This window comes from Magallana gigas, chromosome 9 (assembly GCF_963853765.1).
Source record: "Magallana gigas chromosome 9, xbMagGiga1.1, whole genome shotgun sequence".
NCBI classification, from domain to species: Eukaryota; Metazoa; Mollusca; class Bivalvia; order Ostreida; family Ostreidae; genus Magallana; species Magallana gigas.
In genome coordinates, this window is record NC_088861.1 from 32,698,291 (window position 1) to 32,719,546 (window position 21,256).

The window sequence follows — 21,256 nt, forward strand, 5'->3', positions numbered from 1 at the left end:
ATTTAATACATAACTCTGATATTACCCTAACCTTATACCTATCGACATGGTTCAAGATCACTGCAAACCCTTTACCCAAAGGCACTCTGTGGATGAGGTATGAGCCAGATTTAGCCAAAGGAAGAGACGCCTTGCTCTGGATAAGCAGTCTTGGACGGAGAGACAGATGGATGGGCAGACAGACAAACTGATCAGTATAGGGCCCCCGCATAAATATGCTTTTCTATCTAACCGGAAAATAGTTTCCGTGCTATCTGTCCATGTTGAATAGTAATCAGAACCACTCACGAGCAGCATTCGATTTCCCTCCTTTTCAAACTCGGAACACCTCTGATCCGATCACTACATTAAATTCTAAGTCTGATAACTCTGACTTGTTAATCGTAGAAAAATTCTCCATTGCTGACAAATAAAGTTTTTTTTTCGGATAATATTATACATATTAATTGACTATTCTGACTATAGCAAGTTTATTGTCCCCCTCGACAGCAACTATTTTCCTTGGCTTCGCCTCATGATACTGTGGAATCATTTAAATTTGTGGGGGCCAATTTTCGTGGATTGTGACTTTTTTGCTCATTCGTGGGGGTGTAATTTCGTGGACGTGTCGTTTGCTGTTTCAGTTACAAAGATAACTCTTTCTTAAATTGTTATTGTTGAGGATTCAAGGGGAAGGGATACCCACGAATACCACGAAAATTGAGCCACCACGAATTCTATTGATTCCACAGTTTACTGCTAGTTGCTGTCTTGGTGGAAAATAAACTTGCTACATCTTCATAGCCAGTAAAAATGTATATATTGTCCCATTCACCTACATTCCGAGTTATATAACCTCCCATTGGTAATAGGCAATATCTCTGTTTAATCAACACAACAGTCATAGCTGCAAGTTTCACAATTTACTTCTTCTCATGCACTTATTAGGGCCCCGCAAGGATTTGCGGGTGCCCTATAGTAATCACTCTGTCTGTCCGTCCGTCTGTCTGTCCGTCTGTCACTCTTTCGTCCACAAAGTTTCTTTTTTTTCTAATAACTTTTTTTATGGTAGCCCAATCAAGTTCACATTTGGTATGGTAGTTCAGTAGGCAGAAATATGTCTATGTCTTCTGGTTTGGAGCTGGGGTGGTGGGGTATATTCCTTAACTATGCATAAGAATCAATGGGCAAAGAGAGATAACTGCTGAGAATGTTACCATTGTATACTTGGAAGGCTGTGCAATATTTGTTCTTTGGGATTAATTAACCTTCCACAGGAAGAAAATCTTAAGTTTTATCTTTATCTGTCACATTGAGATTAATTACTGCACTGCCTGTGTCTGCAAATGAACTTTGTTTTTAAGTTAAGGTCAATTTTGAATGATGTGTAGTATTGTGTACATTCTTTGAAATATGGATTTAAAATATAATATTCATACTTTATTTTGGTTAAAATACCGTACACAATGATTTATGATAAATTTTTTTGAATTCTAAAATCAAGATATATATTAAGATATCCTTTTTCACTATTTTATTTTTTAATTTTCTTTTTCTGCCTTAATGCTGTTAATTTTAACAGGTAATCAGATAATAACCCCATTCTGTCATTTCTGAAAAAAATAATTTTATTGTAATTTTAGAAGAAAAGGATAAGAGAGCAGAACAATTAATCCCCTGAGATTAATTATCTTGCCTGCTGCAGAAAATTTAGAGGCTTATCTCTATCTGTCATATGAAGATTAATGAACACCTTTGTCTGCAACTGATGTTTGTTTTGAAGTTGAGGTCAACCCTGGGTGATACAATGTATTTGCATTCACTGAGGGCTTGCATTTTATAAAACACCTGTTTAAATCTTTTTTTTAAAAACATATTTAATTCAGGTTTTTTTTATAAGACATGAGGTTATCCCTGTTTTATGCAGATACACGGTTACTATTTAGAGATTTTGGACATTCAGGAATTATCTTGAAATTTTAAAAATACAGTTGTTACTTATAATTTTCATTTGTTTTTAAATGTAATCAAATTAAACTCTCATTCAATGAGCTGCACCCTTATATTTTTACCCCTCAGTTTAAGGATGGTATTTGATAAAAGAATATATTTCATTCTAGTCCAAATACTTATATTCTGTAAAATAAAAACAAAATATATGAATTACAATAAATTTATTAGATATCAGTATTTTGATTCTTTTTAATGTGGAGTTTATAAACAGTGTAAACATTGATTGTGGTGTATAAAACATGGAATAAATAGAATCACATATGATTTGTAGTATAATATGATTTTTATCCAACTTGTGTGTTTTATCCCCTCACTAAGGCTCAAGAAAAAAACACTTTATTTGTTGGATGAAAACCATATCCATCTACAAATCATGAGATCCTATATATTGAAGTTCTTTACATCTTATGCCGGGCATTTATTTTTCATCATTGTTAATATAAAGAGGGATGAAATTCAAATTTTGTTTCATTTCTCTATATTAATTGTCATAACGGGGCCCTTCCTGACTGGTCAGTTTTCTAATCATTAGGAGCTTTCATATTGTATACCAATTCAAACAAAAGACATCCCTCTAACTAAAGATTGTCATTAAAATTCATTTCATGAATCATCACAACATTCATAAGTCTTCAAGTACAGCAACTTTCAATTTTACAAACATATTAGCAGGTACTTTATTCGAAAATGTCCTGTGCTACCTTTAAATAAGTACACCAACATCTTATGAAAAGAAGTTTTGTCTTCGACTTAGAAAGCTAATGCAATTCTAAGAAAATGTATACCACATATTGCCAATTCCATCAAGGTTTTAAGAAAGATATGGCCATTTCAACTTTTCTCTATTCAACACAGCCTTATTGGGTTCTCTATAGTAAAACATCTTTACCTAACCTTTTAGAGGTCCATTGTTGTTCAACCTCCTTCAGTAAGAAACTTTTTTTTTTCAATACAACATACATCTACATGATTTTACTATGATGAAAGCATCACATCGCTTAGAAATGCCCCTACATGTACATTGTAACCCCCCCCCCCCACACACACACACACACCTAATCTATTGATTTTCATAAAAAAAAGTCATGGTTTGAAATTTTTTACCTATTTTTATGAAACTTGTTGCGATTTCTTCGAGTCATTTTTCACACATATTTGAAATCAATGGTACTAAATTTTGATCTTTTATTTATTTATTGAATGATTTGTAGCATTTTAATACACAGATAGACAAGTATTCCTGTATGTGATTTCTTTTTCTATGAAAAAAGTAAGTTAATATCATATTTAGTGAATATCTTATCCATTCTGGTTTCTTGTCTCCTTTTAACCATGCTTAAACAGTAAGACCTACAAGTTTGACATTTGCCTTGAATTAAATTAAATTCAAACACACCTGGGTAGCTGGAGACGAAAGAAAATTCCATGAAAAAATGTCAAATTTTACACGTTTTCCTTCATTTTTATACATAATTATATACATTGAAAGGTAAAAATATGTCGTTTCTTGTTCATTTCAAAAGTAAATATCATAGCAGATGTTTTTCAAAAGTACATTTACATATTCTACATGTAATCTTAATGGTGACAATTGGAGCGATTTTTCAATTATGTAAACACATCTAATTATAAAATTATAAAATACAAAATAAAGGAAACATAATTGCATACTTTTATTGAAAAACAAATTTTCACTGCTAACAATTGTAAATTTCTTTAAACAGCCTTAATTTTGTTTGTCATAATTTCTTATCAAACAAAAACCCGAACAAGGCATGGTGCTTTCTTAAAGTTCCATCACATTAACTGTTCATGAATTATCTGATTTAATTTGAATTACCGGTAAATAGTCTGTAGAACACAAGGAATATGCATGCGGGTAGAGATGACAGGTTAACCCCAAGAGCTAAAAACACAAGAATAATAAGAAACTGTACAAAAACTATAATAAAGTATAAATATTGGATATTAATTGGTTAGGAAAAAATCCAGTATGTCCTGAACTTTACAGCAACTTTAAGAATATTTGAAATATTCCTAGAAATATTTATTGTTGCTATGGACTTTTCAAAAAGTGGGAATTTCTTTGTGATTTCCCCAGTCTGCAATTTTAATTTCTATTGCAACAACAACATTTTTTGTTGTAAAACAAAGCTTTTTGTTGTATTTAAAGAAAGTTTTGACATGACTTTACATGTTCCAATGAAAACAATTGCCTTAGACTTCTCTGAAATCAGGAATTACGGCATACCAAAATCCCCTAAAATTTTTCCTACTTCATGGCCTTGTTACCTGGTAGCAACGGCTGTCAATTTTCATAGATGAATGTATACTGCATGGACATTAATGGAGATAAACACATTTTATACTTTACCATTTAGATTTAATAAAGATGATTTTATTTTTTATACTGTTTTAATGGTAACATTTTAAATATTCGTTTCTCCCTCAATTTTCTTCTCACACATTAACATTGACAATAGGACAATAGGACATAGGTTATTTTTTTTGTCTTTAATAGTTTTTAAGAGAAGGCAAAACCCTTAAAATAGTTTCAAAATAGTTTTGCTTTTTTTTTCATTTTTAGCCCCAGTTACCATGGCAACATTAACCCCCCAACCCCAACCCCTCCCCCCTTTCCAACCCCAGCAACCAACCTTTAGAATCTTTTTGCATTTTACACCCGAGTGTGTTCATGTTAATTTCAATTCAAGAAATTTTGTATTTGAACAATATAGATAGTGATGTTTATAGCCTGTGTGCTTCTTGCACATTTTGTCTTAATAAATCATTATGATATTGTATTTTTGTTCTTGTACAGATCCAGGCTGCTATGGGTTGACAAAAAAGACAACAAGTGCCACTGATGTGAATAAGTATGAACTTTAATATTAACTTTGTTTCATTCAATGTATCTGTAGTTAAAATACTTTCAAATTTCTTGTGACTGTGTTATTATAATTTTTTCTTTCAAAATATATAACCTCAACTAGTGATGAGAAGTAGGGTCAAGCAATGAAAAAATATACCTATTTAACCATTTGCACGATTTGCAGAGGCAAATTAGTCATTTAGTGATTATGCATTTAATGTTTTTAAAAATATCTTCTTTTTTCCTTCTGCTAATATTGAATACAATTGACTGCAAATTAAGAAAGAAAATAAAGCCATCTATAAAAAATTTCATGTCTTCCAATAAAGATTTGAATGTAGGGCTAGGGCCAGAACACTCATTAGTCAGTCCTGAGGCGCTTACTAATTAAGTTAGTATGAAACTTGAAATGCGCTTGGAATTGGAATTGGGATTTGAATTCTGGGAAGGAATTAGACAGTACATGTTTGAGAAATTCGTATACGTTATGAAACTGGCTAGTTTGTAGGTCAAACTGCGCCTTGTCAGTCACTCCTCTGTATTGGACGATTGTCTACAGGTATCATCAGCAGGCACGGTTCGTATAGATATGGGATTATCCAAGACTATTAATGTTATGTTGGAGAGGAATATACTGGAAGTACTGGTTTAATGCGATGAGGGACAATGGAATTGCAGAGAGCAATCGTTGTTAAGTTACAATTTCTAAAAGACAGCATGTATAGTTGCTGTAGATTACTTTATGAGGAGTATAGTCCATTACACGCTTATACATGTATTTTCAGTTACTCAGTACTGTATGTATTTTTTTTTCTTCACGTTCAGTCGTAAAATAATTATACATGCTAATTTTACACACAGTTGTTACATGTATGGTTGTTCTGGAGACTATATACATATATAGGTGATCTTCGATATCCCAAACACCTGTATCTCAAATACAATGCATATGTCGAAGTGATTTGTAAGTCCCAACCACTTATTTTGTAAGTTTTCCCTTTAATATCTCAAATACATGGCTATCCCGAAGGTTTTAAACAGTCCCATTTAACAAAGCTTGACTGTTTATTGTATTTTTAACAATAGCTTATTTATTCTCTTTTTTTTTTTACCTAAATATTAATATTATGCTGGCTGACTTTCTTAGCTTTTAAAAAAGCTTACCCCATTTTTAGCTGCAGGTAAAATCGCGTAAAATTCACTTCGCGCGAATTTTAAAATCTTGCTTTTGTTTTTGGACATTGTAAACTACATGAAACTATGAAAAAAACTTGGCATTAGCGATTTCATGTTCTCGGGATTTGATGGAAAGGTCTGAATTGCAGAATTAAATACATGTACTCTGGTAAAATAAGGAATTTACTGTATTTTGCAAAACAAAACTTGCGCTTTTTTTTAAAGACTGATTAACCTTAATGCGCATATTCTATGAAAACAATTAGTACCATTAAATTCTTCATGCAATGTACTACTGATATCGTCCATTTATTTGCCCCAGATTGTCTTTTAAACACCCTAACCAGCCCCGTAAAGTGAAGTGGTGTAGTTGGTTTAAATGTGAAAATGGCGACTCTTGATCTCGATGTAAATTTAATATTCTTGATTTTTCCGAGGTCAGTACCTTGTGCTGGAGAAAGTCTGAGCCATGTAAAGAGACGATATAAGAAGTCATCTTGTATTATATTTTATGTGACCAGCATGTAAGGTGTTTTTCATAATTAAAATTTAATTACCCCGTTTTTAGCTGCAGGTAAAATCGCGTAAAATTCACTTCGCGCGAATTTTAAAATCTTGCTTTTGTTTTTGGACATTGTAAACTACATGAAACTATGGAAAAAACTTGGCATTAGCGATTTCATGTTCTCGGGATTTGATGGAAAGGTCAGAATTGCAGAATTAAGTACATGTACTCTGGTAAAATAAGAAATTTACTGTATTTTGCAAAACAAAACTTGCGCTTTTTTAGACTGATTAACCTTAATGCGCATATTCTATGAAAACAATTAGTACCATTAAATTCTTCATGCAATGTACTACTGATATCGTCCATTTATTTGCCCCAGATTTGCCCCAAATGAATTTGGTATTAACTTGATAAATGCCAGATGGTGATTCAAAGTTAATTAGGAATGAATAACGGAGGATGAATATTCAAAAGATAGAACATAACTTATGAAAACAATGTGGCTTAGAAGATGATTTGTTATTTTGTTCAAATGCTCGCAGGGAGAAATTCTGTCTGCACCTGGGGATGGGATATGGAAGATTGTTTTGAATAAAACATGTATACTAGCCACCTGAGTTTTTTTTTGCAGATGAGTTAGTTGATGACAGGCGTAGACAACTGTCTTAACCCCTCAGATACCCTCATATACTATTGCATAGCACCAGAATCACTGCATAAATAGCAAATTACCAAAGAATTAACAACCATGACTAAAAAAAGAACAATAAGAATATACAATTAAAACATGAATTATTAAAACTAAACCAATTAATCATTATATAACTATTTATAATATTAAGCATTTTGTATACATATTCATCCAGTTACTGGGTTTAGGACAGCATCTACTAGAGTGAAAACTGATATTTACAGCAAAACTCAGTTAATTATCATGATTTATAATTATTCCAAGTTCAAATAAACCCATGTTTTGTATATTGATATTTTAACTGACATTTCAGTATTCAATATTTTATTAAAGATTTTTAACTATGATTTTAATTTCATAATACGTGACTGTAATATAGTAATGTGGTCTCATGAGGGTAATGCTGTCTTCTCTCGGTGAGCCTAATGAAAATATGACAATAAAAAACTGTCAACCATCTCAAAAATCCAAAAATTATACACAAATTTCAAAGCAGAGCAACATGGACCTCTTTAAAGATAGAGAAAAGATCAGGTGCCTAAGAGGAGTGAGCATCCCCTGCTGACCGGTCACACCCTCCGTGTGCTCCTTGTCACAATTGGGCATGTCATAATCAAGTTAAATGTAAAAATCTGAAAAATATCATAATAGGGACAAAACGAAGAGTTGATACGTAATACATGATTACCTTTGGGTCTTTTTTTCTTATATTCAGTAAAAACAGTATCTCAATATTATGAGCTTAATTTCTAGCATGTTGCACATTGATTCAAACAGACGAAATATTTTTTTTTTTCTGAATTTGTAAGTTTTTTTTATATTCATTTGTTTATAAGTTTGTTTTTAAGCATGTTAAGGATTACATTACATCTTTATCTAGGATATTGTCATTGATAGTTTTTTCTGTCTTTTTTCAGTGATGAGGGGTCATCAAAGGATGTATGGTTACCAATATTAATAGTATTAGTGTGTCTAGTATTGATTGCTGTTATTGGCATAACATTCAGGCACGGGAAAGCGATCTGTTCTCTCATAAAAAAAAAAGGTAATTTGTCGTTGAAATTCATGTAAATATGCATAAATACTGTGGTTTTACTTTTTCCTGGCATGGTTTTTCTTAGACTTATTTAAAGTCACAGCATTGACTTGGATAAATTTAACAATGGGCTGTTTCTATCGGTGTATTTATACCCCCCCCCCCCCGCAAACGAAGAAACATTGGAAGTTCTTACTTCACACAAAGATTCCTTATGACCTAAGGGTGTGTCATGACCTTGACCCAAGGTCATTTAGGCAAGGTCAAGGTCACTGGCAGAAAAAGTGAAAAAAAATCGTGTCCAGTCCATATCTTTCTAATGGAGAAACATTGGAAGTTCTCAGTTTAAACAAAGATTGCTTATGACCTTAGGGTGTGTCATGACTTTGACCCAAGGTCATTTGGGCAAGGCCAAAGTTACTGGCAGAAGAGTGCAAAATTCATGTCCAGTCCATATCATTCTATCGGACAAATATTGGAAGTTCTTAATTCACATCATGTTTGCTTATAACCAGAGGTTGTGTCATGACCTTGAACCAAGGTCAATTGAGGAAGTTCAAGGTTATTGTTTAAAAATTAATCGGGCTCAGTATGCCAATAATTCAAAATGTTTATATTAAATGGCTGCTTGACATGATTCGAGTCATGTTTGTTAACATAAGGATGCAAATGTTCTTATGCATAAACAGTTAACTTGAACGAAATGGAATTTAAAGAATAAAAATTGGTTTCTGTATTCATATTAGCATTAACAGTTTTAAAAAATAGAGCAGTTGTTATTTATAGAAAATGGACAGTGAAATAGATTCATCCAATATTTTCTATAATAGAAAAAATACATGAGTAATGATTTTTTCTTAGCGGGGAGTATTAATTGTGAGCTTGCTCACAGTACCTCTAGTTAATTTTTAGATATATTGCAATTCAGTATTCAATTTTGTGGATCCTTTTAAAACTGAAATATATGTTTCATGTATTCAGCATATTTCGGTAAAACCGAATTAGGGCCCTGCTCTGCGGAGGCCTTATAGTTATTAGTCTGTCCATCCTTTTGTCTGTCCATCCATTTATCTGTCCATCTGATATTTCTTGTCCAAAGTACTCTCACCCTTTGGCCTAATTTGGCTCATATTTCACCCACAGAGTGCCTTTGGCAAAGGGTGTGCAGTGACTTTGAAACATGATTTCATCGAAGGTGAAGGTCATAGCAGAGTTATATGAAAAATCCTTGTCCAGAGCATATCTTATCTTCCCTTAGTCCAATCTGGCTCGAACTTCACTCACAGAGTGCGCCAATGGTCAAAGGGTGAGCAGTGACCTTGAATGAAGTTTGAAGGTCAAGGTCATATTGGATTATGCAATTTTTTTTCAGAGTACTATTTACACTCTCCACAAAGCCCGATTTGGCCCATACTTCACATTAACAGAGCTTTTGGGTTGATGGTGTCCAGTGACTTTATCATTTGAACCTAAGTCAATGTGAAAGTCATAGCAGATCTCTTTATAATCAGTTTTAGACTGTAGATTATCTCCAAATTCCTTAATGTTGCTAAGGTTGAACCAAAATGCTTGTATGTAATGGGTAATCAGATTAAATTAAAAGGTTTATGCCAGATTGAAAATTAAGCAGGGTCCTTAGAGATGGTTACCATCTCAATGTTGTCTAGTTCTTAAATGCTTAGTCTTTTTAAGCTCATATTCCATCCGTTTTTCTGTCTGTATGCTGTCTGTCTGTAAACTTTGGCACAAAACGTTCTTTGGTAATGGGGATTCAAGTTTGTTAAAATGGGCCAGATCCTCTTTCAAAGGAAGATAATTCAGAATTATTGAAAATTTGTGGCGAGATCATTGCCGAGTACAGTAAACAGTAGCTGACAGAAATGAGGATCGCGCATCATTTTTTAAATGTCAGAGGCTCGTTTCATAAAGGGTAGTACGTCCAGACTTATTGCTGCGCCAGTGTAAATACGGGACTAATACGTTCGAATATTTGCATATCATTAAAGAGCGCATCTTTACGTCCGACTGAAGTTAAGCCAAAATTCTACGTCCACTCATAAGTAGGCGTAAGCTCGGACGTAAACATAAGTAAGGATATTATGAAACGACGATTGTATTTTATTACTAATGCCGTTACATGTATTGTCAAATTCAGATACTGAGAAAGAACGATTTATGCTTTTAATTCTGGAATTTGATTGTCACAGGAGTTTGTCCGGAATTGATTTTAATTTTATGTGTTGCATTTTATAAACTTACATAATGTTTTTTTCTAAACGATTTTTTCTGTCTACATTATTTACCATGAACAAGTTTACATCACATTTAGTAATAACGTTTCCTTTTAAAAATCTTTCAATAAAATTGCTTCCAGAGAAAATAGCTAATATTTTTTTGAAATTTATACCGGTATATGAACGGTTTATTTTTATAACCTACGATGTATGTACTTGTAGATGCATTAATATTGAATGCAAATAATACTTAAAATTAAAGCTGATTAAACTCACTTAAACTATAATACACAATCATAAACTTAAGCTGCTTGGTCCGATTTTTTCGTTATTACAGTATAATTTTTTTTATCTAAACAAACCATTTATCTTCAAAAGTTATGGACTTTCTCCTATTTACACCAACAGAATCAGTCTCCTTTCAAAGTTAGAAATATTCAAATAAAATAAAATTATTTCTCTTTGGGCAAACGAAACAACAAACCAAAATGCATCACGGGAATGTTTAGAAAAGGAAACCGTTTGGTTTCGTCCCCCGAACAATTGGGGTTATTCAGCCCGCATGCTATGCATCGATTCTAAAGAAAGCAAACTTCAGGTATATAAGCGAACAAAACGTACACATGATTATTTGTAATTTGCCTGATCATTTCGACCTTTATTTAAAGCGATGTCAAAGTCGTAATACAACCATACCTGTCTCGCCGTCAGGGGTGAATTTTAACATGAGGCGAAATAACTCGGTACCCTTTTATCTCGTTTATTTTGTTAGCAAATTGTGTACGTATTTTTCTTCATTGAAATTTGGCTTAATTGACTGGTAAACAACTGCAATGTCTATTATTATACATATACTTAGCATAACCATCGTTTAAAAGTGTGCATAAAATTTGATAAAAAATCGGACCAAGCAGCTTTAATTTGTGATTCTACTTTAAGTGAAGATATGTTATTGATACATGGTTTTTAACTACAATAATGAAAACCCATTAGAGTTTAGACAAGTCTGCAATTCAAACTGATATGATAAATACAAATTATTATTTCTGAATACTGGATACAGAAAGTGTAACTTATTATAATTTAATTATAGTACATGTACATGTATAAAATACATTGTATTGCGCTATAATACAAAACATTGCAAAATGATTAAAACCAAAAAATGCATTAATTTTGTTTTATAACCCCTAGAATTCATTTCAATTGAAATGCGCAATGACAAAGAGCGACAAAGGTCAGAAAATCGGATGTAAACATCAATATGACATCTTGTAAATTTACACCGACCCTGTAAATTCAAAATTTGCAATATGATAAAAGTAATAAAAAACATATATTTTGGACTACCTAATTACTTGAAATGATATATTGATGATTCTTTTTAGCACATTACACAGGTAATGTACTTCAACCAAAAATATTAAATTAAACTTTATACATTTTCATGTGTTTTTGACACTAAATAATACTCCTTGCGCTGGTATTCCAGAAAATCATATACACTTCAACATTTTTTGGTTTCCGTTTAATGATTTATCTATTTGTATAATTTTATTTTGATATTATGTGTTTTTTGTCCAGTAAACTCTTGAAAGAAGGGGAATATTATTTAAACATTTTAACCTTTGTTTGAAACAAAAATTTATTAAATCTTAAATATTTATAAGTAAAAATTATTCTAGTTTCTCTAAAATTGATCATATTTTCACATGCTACATAAACCTGTACATAACAGTGTAATAGAAACAATTTTATGCATGTGCAGTGCTGCGTTGTCAAGGACTTATGCCAAAGCTTTAGTCTGAAGTGTACGCCTTTAGTTACATCGCTTTATGAAATGCAAAATACGCCCCACTAAGTTTCAGTGTAAGTCCTCGGACTAGACTAAAGTTAAGCCCAAAAGTTAGGCCTCGTTATGAAACGGGCCCCATGATATTTCTTACAAAAATAAGAATGGGATTAACATCTTTATTTGTTAGTCCTCAGTTTAGAGTCCCTCCGTTCCTATCTAGGTAGCTAATGTGGACCCAAATAGAAATGTTTCCATATACTATGATATTGTCAGCTGATATGACAGATAGATGATCAAACCAAAAACATTTTACAATTGTAACTGAGAATATTAATTCTTCCTTTTCATATGTACAAATCAGTTTTTATAAGCCATAACCTGAAATAAAACGTTTCTTTTATTCATGAAAATGTGGGGAATTATAAGAATTCAATGAACAACTTAGTTGTAAACTATGATTACTTATCGATGCATTCAGTAAAAAAAAAGCGTGGAATTAACCATTTATTTTTTAGAAATTACAACAAAACCCATATAAGAAATCACTAATGTGCTTTGTATTAAGTTTTTACTTAATTACATACTAGCAAATTAAAATCTACTTAGTACTTGTAATATTCTACAAAAACAAAATTAAATTAGAGCAAAACTCATTGCAAAGCGTTCATTAAGTAACAATTCACTGCTTCAGAACTATGAAATTATTTACTGAACTGTATGTATATGATGATTTTTAATAGATACCAATCAGAGAAATGAAGAGTATCCTGTGAGTTACAGAGAAACTGGTATGATATATTAATTAAGATCATTTACAATTGCAATTGACAGATATTTTTTTTCTCAGCTTGTTTTTTGTAATGTGCATTATCAATTTTTTGTTTATGAAAAATGTTATTTTCTAATAAAATGACAAAAATATCAGGTTTTTGCAGAAAAAATCAAATTCTAAAAAATACAGCTCATATTGCTTTAAGACTGGGCGAATGTCAATGTCTCAGATTATCTTTCTTCAAACATAACCATGTTTTGGGCAAATTCAAGATGGGGCAAAATGTTTGAAAGGATAGAAGGGCGAAAATAAAATGGGGGCCAAAATTACCCCAATACACAGTATCCTCTCGATTCTAGCTTGTATTTGAAGCTTGACAGATTGTGTGCACTTTTTTATGGAAACCAAGGGGCTCAAAGTTTGAAATAGGTTTATATATAGTTATTTGTATGATAACACCAAAACGGTAACCAAAAAATGTATATAACTGTTATGTGAATTTTTTAATGGTAATTTATGGTTTTTCAAAAAAACCTGAATTTTTAAAATAAACGTAATCGATCTATTTACCGGTATTTAAATCCCATTTTTACCATACATGTACCTGTAACATTATGAAAATTTGTTCATTAAGTAACAATAAGTGCTCCAGAACTATGAAATTATTTGCTGAACTGTATTTATATGATAATTTTTGATAGATATCAATCAGAAAAATGAAGAGTATCCTTTGAATTACACAGCGGATAGAGAAACTGGTATGATATATTAATTAAGATCATGTACAATGCAATTGACAGATCATTGATTTCACGGCTTATACTTTGTAATGTGCATTATCACTGTAAACAGGGAAATATTTGCCTATGTTTTATTTTCACTCATTTCGCCCTTGTTGCCAGAGGGCAAATTTAGGACTGGGCGAATGCCAGTGTCTCAGATTATCTTTCTTCAAACATAACCATGTTTGGGCAAATTCAAGATGGTGGAAAACTGTTTGAAAGCATAGAAGGGCGATAATTACATGGGGGCCAAAATTACCCCGATACACAGTATCCTCTCGATTCTAGCTTGTCTTTGAAGCTTGAAACTAGATTAATTTAAACATATTTTATTGAGTAATCAAATGGATTAGGCAACAGGCAAAGCCTATATAAACCCTCTCCAAAATACAAAGTCAAGAAGTGGTGTTATAAAATAATCAAACTAGAAACTAGATTATTAAATGAAACATGATACTACAGATAAATGAATAAAAGTTATACCTAGATTCATAAATGAAATTTGATTTATATTAGATAAACAATCAAAGATAGATTGTCACAAATATTAACAACCCTATAATATCACATGGTCATGAACTTGTTTAGATATTGCAATTTATTTTTCAGAGCAATCCCTTACTGAACCATGTAGACAAATCATTGGAAATGGTATGATACATTTTTGAATCACCATTAAATAAGTATAGTTGCTGAGTTCAGTGTTCAGATTAATTTCACATCAGTATTTTTATGCATGTTGTAAACAGTTATGTTGTAAGAATCACTGTTAAACTTGGAGGAACATGGGATATGGATATGTTTTAATTTTTAACAATTATTTGTGAAATTAGCATGGAAGAAAACTGTCATAAAGAATTTTCATATTATTCAGGGCACATTGCATTTCCTTCGAGGTCATAAAAGGTAAGTTAAGATATATTTGCAGTGATTTTCAAATTATTAATGGAATATCTGAAGATGTAGCTATTAATTAAAGAATTATTGCAGAGTATTAGATATATGTTTTAGATAAACACGATATGCATTTAATTGCTGACTGTTGTCCAAGTTAAAAGATAGTAAGAAACATCTTTGATTTGATAAATTTGATTAGTGTTAAACATTAAAAATTCAAAGCTTAGTTAGTTTAAGCAATCAAAACAAGAGAAATTACGATTTCTAATGAGGAAATACTACCTGGTAAGTTTGCATTGGGTTTAATTGTTAGTTAAAGCTTTTATGGAGTCATAGAAGTTTCTGGTCCGTATTATTTTTGGTAGTCACTCTAATATTACCACATGTATAAACTTAGAGAGATACTGTTTGTTGCTTTGGGATGGAGGCAATCAGATTGCACACACTTCTATACATGAGCTATACATTTAGAAAGAAAAAAAAAAGAAAAAAAGAGTACAGCAATTGCAATCAGTTTTTGAAAATAATATTTTTGAAAGAATTGTCATAATTGTGAAGGAAGATTTTACATGTTTTTTTCTGTGGTCGTTTATTTCTGCAGTATTTTGCAGGTATGAATAACATTAATTGAAGTCACAAAATATTAATAAATTATTCACTAAATGAAATGATGACCGTATCTATCGGTTGTATTTCCAAAATGGTTACTATGTTACTCCGTAGTCTATCGGTTATATTTGCAAAATGGTTACTATGTTACTCCGTAGTCTATCGGTTATATTTGCAAAATGGTTACTATGTTACTCCGTAGTCTGTAAGTGGTAATAACCCATATTATTTTATAATTTAATGTAATGACCGGTACTGCGTTTTACAAATTAGTTGTAAATATTTTCAGTCTCATGGAATGCTCATTGACTTACAAACTTAATGTAGAACCATTTATTTACTCTTATTTTGATTTCAGTGATTATATTTCATACATTTCTTAGTTTTTTATAAATATGCTTTCATTAATTTGGTCTTGAGTCATAAGTTCCATTGTAAAATGCAGCCCAGGACATTAATGCCATTTTGATCGACCAAGGAAGTGGTACGCAGTCTTTGAAGTATGGTTCAAATATCAAGGGTAAAGGCAGCGTATGGGAAACTTAAAAAAGCAAAAGTAACAAGTCTCCATCTTTTATGGTTTTATAGTATAGCGATAAAAAGCATTCCTTACAATGAGCTGGGATAATTACTCTATAACATGTCAAGGTAGGGGCTTAAGGACTCTATTTTTAGACATTCTACAACTATATTATTTTCCACTTTTGTAAAGAAATGTATCAAAACTCAATAATGTTCAGGTTTTTAATTAATTTTGCCCTTTGATTTTGTCATTTTGATTGGCGATGATAGACGTTTCCCTATGAAGTGGTCCGATGCTTCTATGATGAATGCTTCCAAGTTGTGTTTTTTCGTACATTTGTAACTGAGAAACTTTCAGGGCAATACTACTAGAAGGGAGCTTTAAATTTGATTAACTCGGTATGATTTTTTACATGTATTGAAGGATCCTCTGAGAAAACTAAAAACATTCGTATAAAGCACCAAGTTTGTATTTCTTATGGTTTCCGATGATGGAGTAGAAATAAGCCCTATCTACACACTGAGAGGTATGGGACAAAACAGATTGTCCCAAGGAAAATAAGAAAAAAATTGTCAATGAACAAATAACATAAAGAATGCTAATCAGAGGTCTTGAATAATGGTAAAAAGACCAACATAATTATATAAAACAAATCCAGGCATGTCGCTTGTTTTCTAACAGTATGGGTTTTTTTCTTATTTTGTAGAAACGTTTTGAAACCAGAAGAAGATTCAAAGCAGGTATTTATGAGTTTTTAAAAATATGTTTTAATCATTTAACTAAATATTTTAAGTGATATACTTTAAGTCTTTGTAACTGCTTGACTGCAAGTCAATAATGAATTCTAGAATTATTTAGATATTGCAAAACGATTTCCAAAACACTATGTAAGGACATTGTATTTTACAGTATCCAGAAACATCATTAAAATGATATAAAATAGATAATAAGAAAATAATCAAGGAAATCTATAATTAAAAATTGTATATTATCGTTTTATGCCATTTTGTATATTTGCTCTACAAAGATTTTGATAACTCATTTTTTTTTCAAGGACTGCCAATCATAGTGATGGATTAACAGAACTTGCAATTATTCACTCTGAAAACAGAAAAGCAGACAACCAACTCAAGCTTACAAACTTACATGTACATAAACGGGTATGATAACCCAGAATTATCCATTTCACAAGAGTCAATACATTAGAATATTATCTTGCAGAAGTGAAATCTTTGATTGAATACTTAAAAATAATAAACAGAAGATCTGCAAGGAAAGATTTAAAATGCAGCAAAATTAGTCTCGGAGATTTTAACGTTCAGATTGAGAATAATTTATCAACATTGTTCATCATTTTGTATGATGACATCCCTCTGTCTCCTTCGTGCAAGTTATTTTTCTAACAAGAATGTTAACATGCAAGAAAAATATGTTGACATGCAAGATAATTATATCAACATGCAACATAACTATGTTGACATGCACGAAAATTTTATTCAAATAAGAATCAGAGAAGATCTGAGCTATCGCCCACATGTGACTCCCAACATGCTTATTGCTACTTTTTTATATTGACATGTAAGTGGTTTATGTTAAAGGGAGTTGGACACGATTTGAGATCAAAAATTTTATTTTTATTTTTTATGTATAAAATGGTTAACTGGTGTGCATTTTAAATGATTGACCAAAATATTGAATGTTAAAGTCGAGTTACAAGCAAGATACAGAGGTAAGAATTGATTGTTATGTAAACAAAGCTCGAGTCCTATACAGTGTAGTTGTTTACAAAAATGTAATGTAGAGAATTACCATGTCTTGGACAACATGACATGTAAAAACAATTTAAACTAATTCAATATATTCATAATACTATTATCAACAAAAGAAAGATACATTTGATCGAAACTTACACCAATACAACACATGTATAAATTACAATATTCGAGCTTTGTTTACAAAACAAAGATTTATGAACTCTGTATCTTGCGTATAACTTGATATTTGACTTTCAAATTTTGACATAGCATTATAAACTTCTATAATTTTCATATTAAACATTGAAAATGGAAAAATGAAATTTGAAAATTTTAAGTCAAATCGTGTCCAAGTCCCTTTAATATGAACAAGTACGTTATTTTTGTCAACATGCAAGTAAGTTATGTTAATATAAACAAGTTGCATGTCAACATATCTAAGTTGCATGTTAACATAAATAAGTTTGTGTTGACGTAGCAAAGTTGCATGTGGACAAAAACAGGTAGCATCTTACATGTTGGCAGTCACGTTAGCGATATTTGGTGTTTTTTTACAGAAACGTATAACCGCCTCTTGATGTTGTGTTTAAGCTCTAAACGGCAAATTAAGATTAGTGTCATCTTCCTATAAAATGTATATATTGTCAAAATTATGTCGACTTGTACAAAGAAAAAACATACAAATCGAAATATTTTGGATGATTTAACCGCTCATTTCAAGCTTTGTTGACTTTGATTAAGTCAAACTATTATTTTGCGTTATAATTTTGTCGCATTTAGATAAATGCGTGGATATTTTCTCGCTATCTTTTATATTGAAAATTTATTATGTTGAAATTGTATAATTTGTGAAGCTTTCGCGTCCATGTTTTGATGACTCCTTGTCTGTTCACAAGGAATGTCAACTTAAGTATGTCGAATTAATGTCAATTATAAACACAATAATATAGTGCAGTAAACGTAATAGCTAACTGCAAAGCTCTATAAGCGTGAGAAACAGAGGCGTGGCACATTCTTTAGGAATAAAAAAAACAACAGCTTTAAAGTGTAAATAAACGAATGCAAAGATAAAACAAATATGATACAACAAAGATTTAAACAGGTTTTTTTAAATTATTTTAGTAAATACTTTATTCAATACATGATTTTAGTTAAACTAAATTTGTAATACAAAACGAAGAAACGTTTTGTAGATTTTAATTAGGTTTCAAATAATTCTTGTATAAATGTATAGTTACAGAGTTTTATATATACCCAATTAATTATGATTCTACATAATTCGAAGTGCTTTTGAAAGATTAAATATTAAATTACTGAGAAAAATATGCATTTCCGAATGCTCTACATACTTCTTAAAGTTCAATTTAAAAGTAAAACAAAAGGAAAGACTAAACCTTTAAGTTGGGAACCTTAATAGCTGAGATTATTTGATGGTAACGAAAAAGGATATACATGTAACAAAACCCAAAGAATGCAGTTTTTGAATTGTTAAATGAATAGTACCTGATATAAGAAATGTTTTTCTTAAAATGAAATAAGTTAAATTCAGTCTGTATACATGTATATGGTCTTAACCAGAGCTTAAACTCTGAAGCATCTAGGGAGTTTACCATCCCTTCACCATATCATGGCATTCTATCGGTAAACTACATGTAATTATTCTAGTCGTTCAAATTTCAGTGAAAATTCCTCTCTAACTTAGATAAGTCGCCATGGTGAATTCGCCAAACACAATTATGTTGCAATACATTATGCGACATTTAATTTTGGCGTCATAGTTTATACACATTATTTTAGCGCGACATTGCGGAATTCGGCTTTAACATATTAAAGTGCTTAAGACGTCAAAAACATGTCGAAATGGTGTCACTAAATAAATTTTGTTGTCATAAATAAATGGCTAAACCTTAAAAAAATTCATATATAACAATATATTTATGAGAATATATCGCGTTCTAACGCAACAATGAGAGGCGGTTAAACATTTTTGTAGTTTTTGTATTTTTTAACTTCTTATCAGAATGCAATTTTCTTGCTTGTTAAAATAGTTGTTTTGCATATTGATATAACTATCTTGCATGCCAACATATTTATCTTGCATGTCGACATATTTGATAGAAAACTAACTTTTACAAAGGGGACAGAAGTTTTCCATCATAGTTTTTTGTATCCCGTGTGGTGAGCTTTAATCTATTGCATCTAAATCTAAAGCGTGTGTATTTTGTATGAGATCGCAAGGGAGCGATGAATTAATGAACATATTTCAGTATTCTTACCCATCAAATAATGCAATTAAAGGTCATATGAAACGATATTCTGACCATATTAACTTATATACGGGAATGAGTTCATAAGTGCCTATTTAATATCATTGACAATGTTTTTTGATATTTTATGCAAAATATCAGCACCTCAAAAACGTCTTTTTCTTATAGCTAAAAATTTAATCATTTTATGAAAAAAAAATAACTAGATTACTTTTAATAAGTTAAATTTTGTCATTTGGTATGAAATTAAACAAGCTCTGTGCTATATTTATTTGTAATTTCATAAAACAAATATGCGAGAATCGTACATGAACGAGTTAATTGTCTACATAGACACACAAGCGAACGATTTGTTATTGTTCTGATTAAATTTCACGGTTTTATTCTGTTTATCTAAAGCATTTATAAATGCAATGAACATACACAACTACTTATTTAAACGTGCTAAGTGTTCGCGCAGAGCAAATATCTGTGGCCCACCTTGTCTGTAACCCCAAATATAAACAGCGACGAACGGCATTATGGGAAAAACAGAGCCATGGATGCCGAAACGCAGAAGAGAAGTTGTGTATTTTTTCGTCGTACATGTTGTACGTTCATGTACACTTTCAATCCACAGTGAATCACATGAACATGTACCCGGAACACTACTTCGTATTTGTATATTAAGGAGGGATATATTTTTCAGACTTGTTTAAATCGTTTACGAAGAAATTTTGACAGTCACAGTGTTTACGTTTACATTGATCAGCTGTTGATATTAAGCTGATAAGAGTTACGAGTAATAAAAGAGAAAAGATGGACATTTAAAAGATTTATGTGGATGTTACTGAAGAAGGTAAGTCTTTTTACTCATTTTAAAGTTTGAACTTTCTTGTCTTTATTGGTTAAAATGTCAGCATGTAAACTAGTTAACATTTAGTCTATAGATGTACATGTAAGTACGTGTACACTGTCACCGATGTATGTTATTTTATTAGTCCAGACAATATAAATCCTTTTAACAGAGTTTAATCCCAAATGTTTTACCTTTTACTTGTTTTTTCTTTTCGTTTCTTTTTACCAGAATTTTGTTTGAATTACAATTCAATTTATTGACAAAATCCACATGTGGCTAAAGTCATACATATACAGTATACAAATATATTTAGTACATAGATTTTCTTATGTTATGTGCATCACGTATGAAGTTATGTACAAATATTTCTCGCTCGAGGTTCATGGGAGACTGGAAAGGATGACCGAATTTATCTATTTAAAAAAAAACAGATTGTGAATTTTCAACTCAAAATTCAAAGCAGGATCTAATTAGAAACATATGATATATTCTTGTGCGGAAGACTCAAAA

The 21,256-nt window shown here is 31.3% G+C and overlaps 1 protein-coding gene across 2 annotated transcripts in view; it reads left to right on the forward strand.

The window, feature by feature from the left end:
• Positions 1-19,955, forward strand: part of LOC136271704 (uncharacterized) — a 45,156-nt gene extending 25,201 nt beyond the window's left edge. The window contains exons 4-11 of one of the 2 annotated variants that reach the window (XM_066072129.1): positions 4,814-4,868; positions 8,157-8,284; positions 13,045-13,092; positions 13,778-13,834; positions 14,468-14,509; positions 14,733-14,764; positions 16,594-16,627; positions 16,942-19,955. In XM_066072129.1, coding sequence (XP_065928201.1) covers positions 4,814-4,868; positions 8,157-8,284; positions 13,045-13,092; positions 13,778-13,834; positions 14,468-14,509; positions 14,733-14,761 — 359 coding nt within the window. In that variant the 3' untranslated portion in view covers positions 14,762-14,764; positions 16,594-16,627; positions 16,942-19,955. The remainder of the gene's footprint in view (positions 1-4,813; positions 4,869-8,156; positions 8,285-13,044; positions 13,093-13,777; positions 13,835-14,467; positions 14,510-14,732; positions 14,765-16,593; positions 16,628-16,941) is intronic. The other variant, XM_066072130.1, reaches the window with a different exon arrangement.
• The last annotated feature ends 1,301 nt before the right edge of the window (positions 19,956-21,256 follow it).